This window comes from Struthio camelus, chromosome 23 (assembly GCF_040807025.1).
Source record: "Struthio camelus isolate bStrCam1 chromosome 23, bStrCam1.hap1, whole genome shotgun sequence".
NCBI classification, from domain to species: Eukaryota; Metazoa; Chordata; class Aves; order Struthioniformes; family Struthionidae; genus Struthio; species Struthio camelus.
This window is the reverse complement of record NC_090964.1, coordinates 10,298,806-10,314,172: the sequence shown is the minus strand read 5'-3', so window position 1 is coordinate 10,314,172 and position 15,367 is coordinate 10,298,806. Positions and strand designations below refer to the sequence as shown.

The 15,367-nt window shown below is 46.1% G+C and overlaps 1 protein-coding gene across 3 annotated transcripts in view; it reads left to right on the top strand.

Moving 5' to 3' along the window:
* STK40 (serine/threonine kinase 40) overlaps positions 1-15,367 on the top strand; it is a 33,802-nt gene that overhangs the window by 1,385 nt on the left and 17,050 nt on the right. The window contains exons 1-5 of one of the 3 annotated variants that reach the window (XM_068917076.1): positions 999-1,162; positions 10,967-11,079; positions 13,115-13,234; positions 14,236-14,321; positions 14,837-14,980. In XM_068917076.1, coding sequence (XP_068773177.1) covers positions 1,014-1,162; positions 10,967-11,079; positions 13,115-13,234; positions 14,236-14,321; positions 14,837-14,980 — 612 coding nt within the window. In that variant the 5' untranslated portion in view covers positions 999-1,013. Of the gene's footprint in view, positions 1-998; positions 1,163-4,602; positions 4,746-10,966; positions 11,080-13,114; positions 13,235-14,235; positions 14,322-14,836; positions 14,981-15,367 lie in introns of those variants that run through there. The other 2 variants (XM_068917077.1, XM_068917078.1) reach the window with 2 other exon arrangements.

Below are 15,367 nucleotides of genomic sequence, written 5' to 3'. Positions count from 1 at the left end.
GTTCTTGGGCATGGGCATCCCTCCTGGCTTGCTGGAGTGGCTGCAGTGCTGGGGGCAGAGCAGGGACCCCAAGGAGTCGGAGGTGAAGCTTGTACCCCACCGTCCCCTGAAGTGCCGGTCAGGTGGAGATCAGGAGCGACTATGGGTGAGGAACAGAACCTGGGCACAGCGAGGGATGATGACCCTGCGCCGGGGGGCGGGGAAAGGGGCTCCTGGTGACCCACCAGACCTCCACACAGGCCGCCTGGGCCGCCCCAGCTGGGAAGACGGCTTGGAGTGGTTTTTGCGTGGGCTTGAGCGAGGCGGTTTGAAAAGGGAGCTTTCGGCGACCCGCCCCAGAGGCAACGAAGCCTGGGGGGGCCCCCGCCTGCAGCGGGCGCAGGAGGCCTGCTCACTCCTCCGGCTCAGCTGGTCGGGGCAGCGGCGTGGCATGACTCGCCCCCCCTGACCCGGAGGTATCCCAGGGGGCCGGGCCCCCGCGCGAGGGGCAGAGGGGTTCCCTTCCCCTGAGCCCCCGCAGGGCCGCGGCCCTGGCGCTGATTCACGGGGCGGGGAGGGCCGGGCCGGGCCGGGCCTTGCGCAAGCGGCGGAGGCAGCGGGCCGGCCGCTCCGGGCCCTGACTCAGCCCGGCCCCGGGCTCGGGGCGGCTGCTGCGGCCTGCTCTGGGGGTGGGGCTGGGGCCCGGGGGCGGGGCTCCCTGGAAAGCCCCCGGCTCTCCCCCAATCACGGCGGTTTCGAATCTCCCGCCTGCCCACCAACCCGCTTCCCATCCACGGCCTGCCGCAGCGGCAGCCAATCAGCAGAGGGAGCCGCGCTGCTCCGGCCAATGAGGCTCCGCTGTTCGCCTCCTCCCGCCTCGCCTCCGGGAGTCAGCCAATCAGATCCTGCCGCCTCGCCGATCCCCTCCCGCCTCACCTGAGCTCTCCGCCAATGGCGGCCGGCGCCAGCTCCCCGGGCCAGCCAGAGGCGCGCCGTCCCCGCCGCCATCTCCGCGGCGGCCGCCAGGAGGCAGGATGGCGGCCGGCGAGGGGCGGGGCGGGGGGGAGAAGGCGGTGCGTCACTTCCGTCGTCAGGTGGCCGCCGCCGCGGAGCGGAGCGGAGGCCGCGGCCGGGCGTGGGGCTGCGGGAGGCGCCGGCGGCCGCGCCGGCCCCGGGGCCATGGGTGAGCAGGGCCGGGGGGGGGGGTCGGGCCTCTCGCTTCGGGGTCTTCCTGCTGCTGGGCCGCGCTCCGCCTTCCCGGGGTGGGGGGGCGGCGCGGCGCTGCTCGCCCGGCTCCTCAGGGGTCGCTGGCCGGCGGCGGCGGCTGGGGGCAGGCGGCTCGTCCCGCGCGGGTCCGCGCCCGCGGGTGCTCGGCGCCCGGTGAAGAGCCCTGGGCGGTTCGCCGCCCTCCGGGAGCCGGAGCTGCCCCCCCCCCCCCGGCTGTCTCTGGGGGTCTCCGCGCGGCCCGGCGGCTGCCCCTCTTGTCGCGGCAGCCCTGCCGCTGCCTAGCCCGCTGCCGCCTCTTCACCGGTCAGGTGTTAGCCGTGGCGTAGTGCGGCGTGCTTATGCAGTTAGGCTGAAAAAGTCGGTTAACGAAGCTCCTTTTGGGTTTTTTTTTCCCTCCTGTCGATAACGGTAGCATGGTTAGGGGGTTTTTTATTTTGTTGACAGCGCCTAACTCAACTCTCCTGGCAGCACAGCGATAGGTTGCGAGCGTGCTGGGGGGCCAGCGGCTCCTGTCTGGTGCCGGCTGTGTTTTCAGGCTGGGTGACAACGTCTGAAGTTAGTTGCTTGGGGAGAAGGCAGTCTGGGGTGCTCCCAGCAGTAACTGGCTGAAGGCTGTAGCTCTAAGTAAGAACGAATAGGACCATAAATTATTAAAGTTGGAGCTAGCTACAGAAACTTGTCCTGTCTCCTCTGTGTTATTCCCTTAATTCATTTGAATAAAGTAATAAGGAATGCTTTAAATTTCTTCTGCTTTAAATTATCTAAGAAGATAATTTAAATTATCTTCTTTCTTCTTCTTGTTAGTTGCTTTTCTTTTCTTTTTTTTTTTTTTTTGACAGTGGCCTTTGAAAGTTAGAGTTCAGTTAAAATCCTTTCTTGCCGCGCCATGCGAAGGTATTAAAGGTCCCGCGTTTTACTGTTGGAATGAGCCCGTGGAGCCTCGTCTTTGCCCCACTGCCCATCTCTCTGGACATAAGGGCCTTCTAGACTTGTTTTTATTTTGGCCAGTTACTCCTTCCTCCTGTCATCCTGTCCACTGTGTTATCTGTTCACTGGGTCTGGTTGTGAATATGGATGAGCTGTGCTGGTTATAGATTCCTTACATGCTGAAAGCAGGTAAGGGAGCTGCATTTTCTAGTACTGCAGTTTATTTGCATTTGCAGCAATATGCTGTCCTAAATTTGGGAATTAAGTAATTTCTGAAAAAATTCCAACACCCTCTAAGCTTGAAGTTGGCTTTCTTAAGCCTTTGTTTTTTCTTTTACTGGCTTAGAGTCTTAATATATAGGCTTACCATACACTGCTGTTTGACAGCGTGCATAGGTGCGCTCGGCATTTGATTGCATTCAGGCTGTAGTCTCAGCTATAGCCCGGTGTCAGAAAGGAGGTAATGAAGTAGGAGTGAGTGTTGGAGCTGAGATTACTCAGCAGAGGCTAGTGCAGAGTATGGTGGGGCTAAGCAATCTGGGTCTCAAACTCCTTCCTGCTGCAGGGGGAATAGGATCTCTCCATGGCAGAAGGGATGTTAGTTGAGTGCTCCAGCTCATACGGAGCTCGGGTAAAAGAGCAGACTGGCAGTGTGCACGTAGCAGAGGTGAAGTTTAACCTGAGGGACGGGGCAGATCCATGGTGCATAGGTAAGATTTAGACCAAGAAAAATCAATGGTATCATTTTGTGCCAAGTCCCTTATTCCTTGAAATAAAAAGGGTGTTTGTGTACTACAAAGTCTTTGGCTTTGTGCCTGTGCCCAGTCTGATCTAGTTTTCATCATTCCTGCAGTCAGCAAAGACCTGATGACCTGAATTTTGTCATTGTAGCTAAAGCCTCATCAGCAGCCCTGGCTAGATAGCAGCGATGAAATCCAGTGCGCTGAATAACACGGGCAGGTTGGTTCTCACTGCCCCATTAGCTCTAGCTAATGGTGCTGATGGCCTGTTTTGTGTGGGGGGACTTGTCTATTTGTTCACAAAACCGTGTATCCTGCTAGTTGACGGGTTTCAGCAGCTGCTGGAGCAGGACTCAGGTGTGTTGACAAAAGTAGGGCTAGTTTCTGGTATGTTCTCCTGAAGGGCTTCTGCTAAGATCCTTTTAGCGAAAAGTCCCCAGTCGGTACCATTTGGGATGAAGGAAGTGTTTCCCTGATGCTGGAGTGTTTTGCTACATCCTTTTATTGTTTCTCTGTGGCATCTGCACTGATGATTTGGTCACATAATCACATTACTTAAAAGCACCCTCATGTTCAGCTGCCTTTTATCCTCAGGATATTGCAGAATCATCTCCTTTTAAAACCACACAGAGGGAAGCCTTGTAGCCACTTAGCTGCTGTTTGATTAAGGACAACCCTATTGATTTTGCCTGAACTGCCTGTTGCATTTAGTCTAATAAGGGAAGTGTTATCTGCATTTGCAGAAATTTGATGGTGCTCTGGATTTCTGCGTTTTGTGCCTCACTCTTGCCTGTGAGCTCTCCAGCTAGGAGCTCTTGCTAGACTGGAGGAAGCTCTGTGCCTATTGTAATTTTCCATATGAAATATTCTCTTCTTGTCAGTGGGGTAAATTCCTTTTTGGTCTTGTGGTATTTATATCAAATGTGCTTTTATGACATATATGGTAGTATGAATTAACCATCTAGATAACTTGAAGTATTTGTTTCTGTGTCGTTAGGGCCTTAAGAGTAAACTATATTAAAAACAGCAAGCATGTCTCACCATAAAGAAAATGTGTCAGCATGTGCATGAGTCATGCAATAATCTTTGTGCATGTGAAGCAAGTCCTGCTGCACTGAACTTATGGAGCACTAAATATACACAGTAACTTAAGCTATAAATGAAAAATAAAATCTAGTGCAATGAATATCTTACCTGATGGTGATTTTAAAGCTAATGACTACATAACTTCATGGGAGCTCTGTGTGCACTGCAGTCCAAGGTCAAGAACTCTATATGTCATGATCTGCTATTGAAAGAGCAGCGTAGTCTTTTTCTGGTATTTCCAGAATGCCAAAGTTTCATTTTTCAGTTCTTGTCCTGTGTTGTGTCATGCTCTAGTTGGCCTCTGCAGTGAAACATTAGGCCCTTCTGGGAGCATTGTTCTCTTTTTTGTGGTGACTGGAAAGCCTTACAGATGTGTCCCGTGCTTCAGCATGAAAGGGTTAAGCTTAAGTTGGTGATTATGTAATCAAATAGGGAACTCCCAGAGATGAGTCCTTGGCTATCTAATGTGTTGATGTATCAGAAGAGTTTAAAGAAAGACTAGGTTGTTGCGTATTTGTGCTGTAATTACATTACTGGAATCCTGTGCTTCAGAATTTCCCCTGCCTGCCTGTGGGGCCAGAAAGGAATTTTCTTTCCTTGATGCATTGTTTGGTCTCTGGAAGTCTTTTGTCTCTGAAAAGTTGGAGTTTGGCTGCAGATGGACATGGGATGTAGGCAAGGATCCCTTCTGGCGCTGTATTCTCTCAAGTGCTGGCTGTGGCCTGTTCTCACACCTAGGATTAAACTAATCCAGAGGTTGGGATCAGGAAGGAGTTTTTCTGGTAGGTGAGTTTGGCAGGGGCTGTTGGAGTTGTCTTCCAGCTTGTAAAGCATGGCTCACTTCTTGAGATCTGAGAGTTTGATTTAAGACATGTCTTCGTATTGTAACTGGTGGTGGTGCCCGTGGTCTCCTGTGCTGTGCTGACAAGTCTGAATTCTTTTGTTCTCTTCTTTTAGTTGGAGAAACTCGGCCTCTCGTTTCCAAGCTACCTTTCTAATTAGTTAGGGGAGAAGCTTGAATGAGTCTCTGCATATTTCCAAAAAATTTCTGGGTTTAAACTCTTCCGTATTTCTGAAGACAGCTTTGTTCCCCAGAGGGGCTCGCAGAGAAACAACATGGGGTTTTTTTTTTTACAGGTTAAGTAGTTTTGAGTAACTGTCAGTTGTGTACTGTTGGCTCTTTAAATTATCTGATGGACTTTTATTTTGTGACATTTATTTTTCTTTTATGGAACTGTTAAATTTGCAAAGCTTCTCATGTTGCAGGTCTGTAAAAATTAATGCTGCTATACTGTGAATCTACCAAAATGCTGCCGTTGTCACATGGAAGGAAAGTCTATTTGATTTCTTCTTCCTTCTTTGAGGGAGATCTATACTGACAGTGCATGTCCTACTGCGAGACACTCTCCCCGAGTGGAGGAGCTGGACCAGCGCTCAAGGAGCAGCCTCCCTGTTCTGTCATGCCTGGTTTGTTTTGGATCTGCCTGACAAAACTTTCCTGTAATCCCAGAGCGAATGACTCCTCATCGGGTCTGATTTCATTTGAACTCCACCTGTTTTTAGGGAAGCTTTTCAAATGGGAATCTTACCTCTTTATCTGGAAGAGCTACTGACTTTGGTCAGCGCTGTCTCAAGCTGGATACGCCTGGGGAAGATGTGTGGCAACACTTTGTGTGGTGTTGCTCTTTTCTCATAGTGATCTTAACCTGTTTGTTACTGTATGCTCCCGTGCTGAGGAGTCAGATCGTGCTCGAGGTTTTACTCATTTAATGTTAGCGTTCATCAAGGTTTTTAGGTCATGTCCAATATCGCTTCACGTGATCTGGAATTTGCCATAAGCCACATTTAAAAGCAGATACGAACTTTGATTAAGTATGACTGATTAAATAATTGTCTAGTAGACTACTTGGGTGGGGAAAGATGTAGCCTCATCCTGCTCACTTGAACCAATTTTTTTAGCTTAGGTATTTATAAAAGCTCAGACTTGCACTGAGGCCTGTGATAAAAGGTTGATAGGAGATTGGAAGGCACAAAAAGAAGAAGAATCTTTGTGCCAACTTTGCAGAACTTAGGCAAGAAATACCCACAGTCTATTTTGATCTTATTTTTGAGGAGAAAGTGTCATTCTCCATCCTTAGATGGGCTGAAAACGTTTTCTGCAAAAACTAGATGCTGATGCACAGGGAGCAGCAAGCAGTTGGACAGTTCAGCTCTTAACCAGTGGTGCTGTGCAAGGAGGAGCTAAGGTGCGTGCTTTCAAGAGGATGCAAAGAGATGCACTCTGAAGCACTAGTCATTAGAATTTCTCTCTCCAAGTGTTGGAGACCAAAGTTTGGATTCCTCTGTCTTAACCTCATGCTCAAGAACAGGCTGGAAGAGCTGTATTGTCAAGCAGAACTGTGACCAACATTACAGCATTTGCCTCCCAAAAAAGAAAGCTGGGCGGAAATGCTGTATTAGGTGACAGGTCTTTTCCTGCAGGGGATGGGAGATCGATATTTCATGAATATACAGAGTGAATTACTGCACTTCCCCGAGCAGCGTGACAGCAGGAGGTTTGAGAGAGAGCGTTGGCAGTTCTCGCTGTGGTACCTCTTCCTTTCTGTTTCTTTAGCTGACGTTTTGAGTTTGATGACAAATCGTAGCCGCCAGGAGTCTCCAGGGAGAGGTGATTCATTTGTCCTGTGCACATGTTTAAATCGGCGGTCTGGCAACTGCGCTTGTGATGTGAACGCTGGCCTATCTTGTTTCACCTGGAGCGCTTCCAGTTCAGAAGTGACGTGCCGGTTTCAGGTGTTTAGGTGGTTGTGTCGGGCTGTGTAGGGCAGAATCGGTGTGAGAGAGCATTCACCAATTCAGCTTTTTGTTGGTTGTCGTCAAACTGCTTCTTGAATTATCGTGGCTTCTGGAGGAGATTTTTTTCTTTGTTATTTTCTTTAATGAGAGTAAATTGCTTTCTGAAGATGCTTCATGCCCCATAGCCGTTAAATTTCAGCAAAATTGGCGGGCTTTATTATCTGTTACTATCTCAGAATAGTCAGTGTTTCCTAGCTATTAACTCATCCAGTTCCCTCACTTTCAAAGATCATCTTGTTTGTAGGAATGGAGTAGGTCATTTTTTGGAATTGTCAGCCATCACACTGCAGTGTGAAGGGAAAAATATGCTTAAACATAGACTATCTTGGGTTTGTCCCGTTGTTGCAAGCTAAAGAAACAGAAGGCATCAGTGACGTTATACTCGTCTGTTCTAGTTAACTAGTTTGTGAGGTGCAGAGTATTCTTACTAACTCCCCTAAGGTGACCCTTTTTTTCTGCTCCACCTATTAGCAGTGGCTCCTGGAGTGCAGAATCTGCTTGTTAATAATCAGAGATGGAAAAGGTTGCTTCCTCTGCTCTTGTTTTTCATTGTTCCTGGGCTGGTCATTAGAACAGCATGCAGAAATTCATGGAATTAGACAATTTCCATAAGCTACGTAATTTTGGAGAGACCTTTTAATGCTTCTATTAATGTCATAGCCCAGCAAGAAGCTTTAGACACTTTTCTCCAGTAAGGCATTTGATATATTGTATGCATCATGTTAAAAACATTATGTAAGGAATTGTCATGCTACCCTTGTAGTTTCGTTGTCTCTGTGAGAAAGATCATTTGTGTTACAGATGGTGGAACTGGGAACGGAGGTGGCTTAAATTCAGTTTACACAGTTGGTTTTTTTGGGGGGGAGGGAGAGATCTTTAGATACAAGTGTGGTAAGTTCCTAATAGTCCTTAGGGTGGAGTGTTTTAAACAATATATGTTTTTCTTCTAGTTATTTTCAGAAATGTTGGATGCTGTTTCTTGAGATTGATCCTGCTGATGTTAAAAATGAATCTTTTTTGAGTCCTAAGAACTGGAAAATCAAAGCTGTCTAGCTTTGCGGTTGCCTGTAGATTCAGACATTGCTGCGTAAGTTTGGGAGGCGTGTTTTTTAAAGTCACGAAGGCTAGTAACCTCGCTTATAAACATATTCTAAAATCTCAGCTTAGAGCTATTTTAAAATTCAGATGTGTGCTGCAGTTTTCAGTGTAACCGATTTGTGCATGATGCACCGATTACTGCTTGTTCGCTCTCTGTCCATTGTGTTTGAGGAGGAAATCCTTGTGCAGTGCAGTAATCCCCTCACTTGTGTGCTTTGAGTAAGCCTGTCCTGGGAAAAGGCTTTGCTGTTCTGGCTACGCCAGCAGCAGGACATAACAAGCTCAAACTGCAAGCGAGTTTCTTCTTTATGTGGAGGAGCAGCGATGTTTCCCGCTTCTCTCCAGCGGACATGTGAGCAAGGGTGAGGGTCCGCTGGTGCCTGCAGCCAGCGCTCGTCCGGAAGGCCGCGATTGTTTGCAGGGAGGACGCGGCTCCCGTCGGCGGGGTGGAACGGCAGAGCGCTTTCCTGCGTTGCTCACACATTGGGATTTTCATCTCCCTGCTGTTTCTCCTCCCAGGTCTGAGTGATAAAGGTTGCTGTGGGGCTGGCTTAGTGTTTCCATTTACAGCTGGAGAGTAATTTTAAGCTGTCCAGCTTTTTTTTTTTCCTTCTAAAACTTCTTTAAAGCTTGTGCTTCCCGGATATAATTCAGTTGTTAGCATCTGAGCAAATACCAGCTTCATGTTGCAAGCACTTGTAGCAGTGAAACCCCTTGACGTGGGAGCTCTGTATCAGCCCCGCTCAAGGCAGGATGAAGTGAATTTGCATGTAGAAAACACCTGCAGACTTGCTAGGAAAGGGTAATCTGCGTTGGAGGGTTGTCTTTTGGGGAGGGCGGCAGTGTTTTGTTTGCTCGGTTTTGATGGAGGATGATGCAACCTCAATAAACAGTGGTTTCAGGAAAAGCTGTACAGCTGCATTTCCAGCTTCAGTGCCCTCTTGGATGGGCAGGACACAATTATTTAGAGCAGGCCTGCTGGCAGACCCTAGCAGAATTCGACCGGCGATCTCCCTCTGACAAAAACTGACGGAGGAGTCCTGCTCTGTGGCTTACCCGGTAGCGCTGGAGAGCAAGGAGGTCGTGTCAGCTGAGTAGCATGCAGAAGCAGTCCGTAGCCAAACAGCCCAGGCTGTCAAAGGAGTGTCTGGGGGACCGGATGGACCAAAAGGATTGACTGACGTTTGTCAGTGATCACAGTTGCTCTCCTTGCCCCTGGAGAGCGAAGGCTGAGCCTTGGGGAGAGGAGCTGGGCTGGAGGGACTGGCAACTGAAGGAGGCAGTGGGGCCAGGCGCCCTGGAGCAGGCATGCCAGCCCTAGGCAGCTGCCCCTAAGCAGTGGGCTGTAGGGTGACACCCCAGTTCTTATTTTGCCCATCTCCTAATTTAAAGTGGTTGAAGATATTTTCCTTTAGTCCTGCTTCACAATACTGTTGTTCTTAGACCTATGTATAGTGGATGGCCCCTAGTTCTGAAGTAGGCTTTCATGATGAAATCCATGGCCTTTTGACCAGTTTGATTGCTCTAATCAGGGTTACACAACGTGCAGAAAAGGGAATGTTCCTCCTGCTTTCTCACAGCAGCTGCCCTCATTTTTCTTCCCCTTGCTCTGGGGCTTTCCTCCATCCGGCTTTCTTTCCTTCCATTCTTAAAGGAACCCCAGCCTGAAGCATACTCGAGTGTAAACCCTGGGTTAGAAGCGAGTTAGAAGTAGCTCCAGATGCTACTTGGGGTCCCTTAAGGTTTGGGGGGGGTTGCTATCCTCACTGCCTTGAGATTCAACCCAAACAGCAGAGACTAAGTAGGCAGGATCGGTGAGATTGGGTAGAAAGTGGGGTGAATGGCACTGACTGAACAAACAGAATTGTCTTTAATAGCTCAGTACTTGTTCGTGTTAGTGTTTTGCTTGCTTACTCTTGCAAGAGTTTCGTGACGGGACTGTGGTATTTAAATTGGTGGGTGTCCTTTTAACAGAGGTAGGGTTAGGGCACCTCCGCTCTTGCTGTGCGCCGAGACAGCTCATAGTGAAATGCTGGCTAGACAGCGCATGTGGGTGAGCAGGCTGCCTTCGCGCCGTCGCAGCCCATCTGGCACGAGTCTGTGTGACTGTGGCTATGCGCCGTGTGGTCCCACTACCTGGAGTAATGTCTTTGAACACTGTTCATCAAAGTACTAATAACTTAAAGATGTTTCTTGACATAAGTACTGAACAGCCTTTACGGATTTTCCAGTACCAAGCTCTGATACTGTATTGTATTTTGGCTGATGTTGCGAATTTGGTTCCCATGTCCCAAATGTTCCTTTTGTTTTTTTCAGTTGATGATCTAACTGACTACTGGTAAATTGAAACAGTTGAATTAACAAATATGTAACATAAACAATATCTATGAGTTAAACTTCAAGTATTTAGTATAGATTCAATCCTAGGGTGTCTGACTGAAATGGTAAATTCAATCTGCCCTTTCAAACGGGCCCTGATGAACTGTAAAGCAGCACTGAATTTGAGTAGGGCTAGTTTGATTTTAAAAAAGGGCGCAAATGCACAAATTGCAGTGGGGATTTGAAAAGAATAACATTCAATGCATTCTTCTTTGCCCTTTGCAGAAATTCTCTGAAGTCCAAACTTGTGAGCATTAACTCCTATAGTGATTAAAAATTGCTTGTAGTGCTGAAGGTTCTGTTATATCCAAATTACCGATCATGCCGTATTTAAAATGCAGTTAAAAGCAGCCAAGCTTTGTACCGTGTGATGAAGGTTAAAAAGGAGATCGCATTTCTTTCCATTCCAAAGATCCATCTCACTTCACAAAATGCTATCAGAGATCCTTGGTGCTTGTATTTGTCTTGCTGTGCCTGGCCATGCATCTGTGACTCTTTGGTGACTAAACTTCAAGGCCCTTCTCGTTCTCTCATGTGAGATCAGGAGCTTGAGGCCTCTTCTAAGCCAAAATAAACACAGATGTTTCAAGCTGCAGTTTTGGTGCATATCACGTTATCGTAATCAAGGATAATCCAGAACCACAGCATCAAGTGTATCTCATTTCACGTTACAGAGTCCTCGGCCTTTCGACCATCCAGCCTTCTCCAAGGTGGTGCCTCCTGCCTCCTGAGACGTTGGAAAACCTAGTTTGGAAGAAGAGTAAAGATACAGTTGATGCTGAACTACGTGAGTCCTCAGATTATTTTGTTTACGATAACGCTGTTTGCACCATAGATTCCCATCCAGCTCAGATTGCACAACAGTCATTATCTCAGAGTTTCTGTGCAGTGGGGTTTCTCCAGTGGAAATCTTACTCATATGTTTCCAGCAGGAATAATTATATTGCAAGGAACGGAGAATTTTATAAAGCACGATCAAGTATTAGGTCAGGGATGCGGAATGAACAGAACAAGTAGCATATGGAGATCAGGATTTTGTTCTGTTTAACTAATTGGGCCTGGTAATACTTTTCAAAGGTCTGAACTGTTGATAGACTGTGGTAGCGTATGGATGTGAAGTCTGCTGTTAAGACCTCTCACCTTACCCCTTTTGCTATTTATGCTGATCTTGGTGACAGATGCTGCTGGATAGACTGATGCAATGAGATCACTGTTGTGTCCGCAGAAAGGGTGGAACTGCTGGAGGGTAAACTTCCCAACTGTATTCAAAGCGTGGTGATTTATCGGTCTCTTACGTTGTGAAACACAGGCTTGAGGTTTTTTTTTTTTTTTAATGAAGTACAAAAGACAATATTTTTCAGTCTGTTGTAGGAACATTTTAGGGAAAATTACCAGGGCTTGGTTTTGACTTGCTAAGAGTAAGAAAGTGGATCTATGCTGCTTTTTTTTTTTTTCTTTTTTTTTGAAAACTGAAACATTAGAGCATTTGTGAGTCTTTGAAACTAATTTCCAAGATATAAAGATGAAAAGGAAGTGTATGAGAAACAACTTCACAACTTTTGCTGCTGGAGCTGATTTTGCTTGTGGTAAACATACTGTGTGTGAAGGATAGCTTTTCAGCAAACATAAGAGGTTCTCTTTCCGTTGAAATGAAACAAGAGCTTTCTTTGAGGAAGGGGTGTTTTAGTGACTGAGACTTGAATTTATTTGTCCTTTTAAGTATTGATTCTACAGTAACCTCCTCAAATTCTCTTTAGAATTCTCAGCAGCAGAAGGTTCCTGCGTGTTTGAAATCAATCACTAAGGAGAAATTACTTATGCTTTTAGCTGTTTGTGGTACAGAACGATACAGAATTGTAATGATATCTGTGGTCTTTGAAAGAATATTTTGATGCAAAGCATGAGATGCCCCTCTGATAACGTGTTCTTTGCAAGCAGTAGTTGTACAGGAGAGTCCGCGTACTGATACCATGATGTTTCCTTTCATTAGAATATCCATTAAGAGCAGGTAGTAATCTTTTAAACCTAGAGAAAGCCTCACTTCCCGCACGTGGAAACTGAAGTAGGAAAGTGTGTTATATATTGGACTCCAGTTTCATGCATTCAACTCAATCCAGCAGCGTTGGGTGTAGAGGGATGGAGAAGTGTTTAAAAGGTTGTAGCCTAAAGAGGTGCAAGGGAGGAGAGGGTGTATTCTAAGATTAAAATGTATTTTTGCAAAATCATTGCTAAATTAACTGAATCTCAGAGTAACTAACAAAAAACATTTTTAAATTTTCTATGCCTTCTCCTGTGTGCTTGCTGGAAAAGGTGAAAGATACTGTTCGTATAGGCTTGTGCCTTCTGGGTTATCCAGTGAGCGAGCTGCCTCTAACACCTAGTGTGAAGTCCTCTGTGGATGAACTCCACAAAGTTCCGTAGGCTGAGTCAGGATTAGGTACCTAGAGTAAGGGATAATTCAGGCATTTGCTTTCAGAGTTTTTTGGAATATGTTAATTTGCAAACTCATTTTTTGCTGTGAAACAAGCTTTAATTATTTTGACTTGTTCCCACCGTGTCTGTCAAACAACTGTTTTAGGAAATGTTGCTTTGAATAGTGAGGCTGATTTTATACCTTCAAAAATGCATTAAGCTTCCAACCCCCCCACCCCACCCCACCCCAATAGATCTACCAATAAATGAGCCATAGCTTTTTGTGTAGAAACACAAGTAGGCAGAGACACAAATGCATAAGTAAGGGAAAGCTTTCCAGTACAAAGTAAGAGATAGTATAAGGAAATTAATTCAATTGCTCATCAAAATGTGATCTTCTCTCTTTCAAGAGCCAAGGATGAAGCGGCGAGCGTCAGACAGAGGAGCTGGGGAAACATCCACTAAGGCGAAAGCTCTTTGTACAGGGATTTCTGGAAATAATGCCAAGAGAGCAGGCCCTTTTATCCTAGGTAAGCAGGGAAGGTTTTCTTCATCTTTAGTTTTCTAGGTAGAAAGCCACTGATTGCAAAAGTGAAAGTAAAAGAAATAATAAAATGAGACAAAGCAGATGTGTAACTTAGGCTCTTATAATCAGAGTGGAATTCATCTGATGTTAACAAAGCAGCATTACTTGGAGCTTCTGTACCTAGGAGGTTTAAAATACCAATTTAGGAAGGCAGACATGGCTTTTAACATAAATGGGAGCCCCTGTTTTTTACTTTTTTTTTTAAACTACATTTTTAAACTTTGTTTAAAAGCAAGTTAATTCAGGGGACTTGTTAGTTAGAGCTCTAGCGATGTATTCAATCCCAGTTTACTGGAATATACTATAAAATCCCCACGTGGACAAGTTAATAATGCAGTATGGCATTACAAGGGATACCTGGTGAGGCAAGACCACTGTGCTGGCTTTTGAGAATTGCTAGAATAGTTGTTAGGTCGGGACTGGTTATATAAAGCCCTAAAAAAAATATCATGATCTTCACAGGTGGAAAACAAGCAATAGTCAATTAGAAATGGATTGGTTTAAAATTAATTGAAGAGATTGTATGTTAACTTGAAACTTGGACTAATCCGTGTATCTGAGCAGTTCCTGCAGAGGTGACAGTTAGGTTCAGAGGTTTGGTAATAATTCTTTGCCATGGTGGTTGCTAGTAAATGCAAGAGCCATATGGCTTAGGCATTTAGAAATGTGTATTTCTAAAAACAGCTGGACAGAGTGCACTTTTGCTAAATTTCTCTCCAGTGGACAAATGAAATATTGTTGTCCAGAAGGTTTTCAGAATTCAGCATCCTTTTTTGTTTGTTTTCTTTAGATAAACACAAATTATGGAAAGACACTTAATCTCCTGAAAAAAAGGAACTTATTTTAAACTCATGTAAACTGTGTGACGCTTAATTACTGATGAAACGCTGAATTAGTCATTACTGCTTAGAGGAAAACAAGTCTGTTTTTGCTTTGTGCTGTTAGGCCCACGCTTAGGTAACTCCCCTGTGCCAAGTATTGTTCAATGTTTGGCAAGAAAAGATGGGACAGATGACTTCTATCAGCTAAAGGTAAGCGCAATGCAAAGGTACCAAATTTTCAGACCTCTTAACTTTTGCTCTCTTGACTGAACTGCTCGCATTAGGGAGCGGGTACTCTGCACTGGTTCACTCTAGGAATGTCTGCTTAAACGTCCCCTCACAGGGCCGTTCTGCCAGGCATAAATTCGGTGTCAGCGTTACCTCTGAGATGGGGCCTCTGTGGCTGCTGTTCTCGCAGGGTTGTGTGATGGGATCCTGGAGCCTTCTGACCTACTCCACTGTACCTAAAATAGAGGCAGCACCAGCATGAAAAATCACTTGGGATGTTAGCAAAAAGCCACTTAAGGTGCTTTTGCGTGTTAATCAAATTAATGCTGTGTGTTCTGCACAGATGTTAGTTCAGACAGGTTTGTGGTGAGTATATAAACATCAGAGTAATTACATGCAACTGCTAAACACACATGTGAACACTTAAAATGTAATGGAGGTCTGGGGACATCTGAGTTTTCCCAGGAGTTGTAAAGGTCTTTTCCCTTTTCCTGAAGATTCTGACCTTAGAAGAAAGGGGTGATAAAGGAACAGAAACCCAGGAAGAACGACAGGGCAAGATGCTGCTGCACACAGAGTATTCTCTTCTTTCCCTTCTCCACAATCAGGAAGGAGTGGTTCATCATCACGGGCTCTTTCAGGTACGGCTGGCCACCGTGCAGGCTTTGGGAATGTCCATCACTGCTATTAGCATGGGTGCCTTTTGTTTAATGTACAGTTCATGCTGACCTCATTCTTGTGTGTAAAGAATTACCAGCACACAGCTGTGACTAATCACTGCTGCTTCAAAGAAGCAAGTTTGTGGCAGGGGCTTTTGAATGTTAAATGTGATGGAGCAGGGTTGGTGATTGGTGAAAAGTGAGAAGATTCAAAAATGGGACAGGTACTAGATAGCATGCCTATTGATACTCCTTACATTGCTTAATGACAGCTCTTGTGATGCTTGTACCTGAGGCCTTTTAAATGTATGTAGCAGAAGTACTTAGGATGGGTCACTGCCTCACAGAGAGGAAAATGGCTGCTTCACT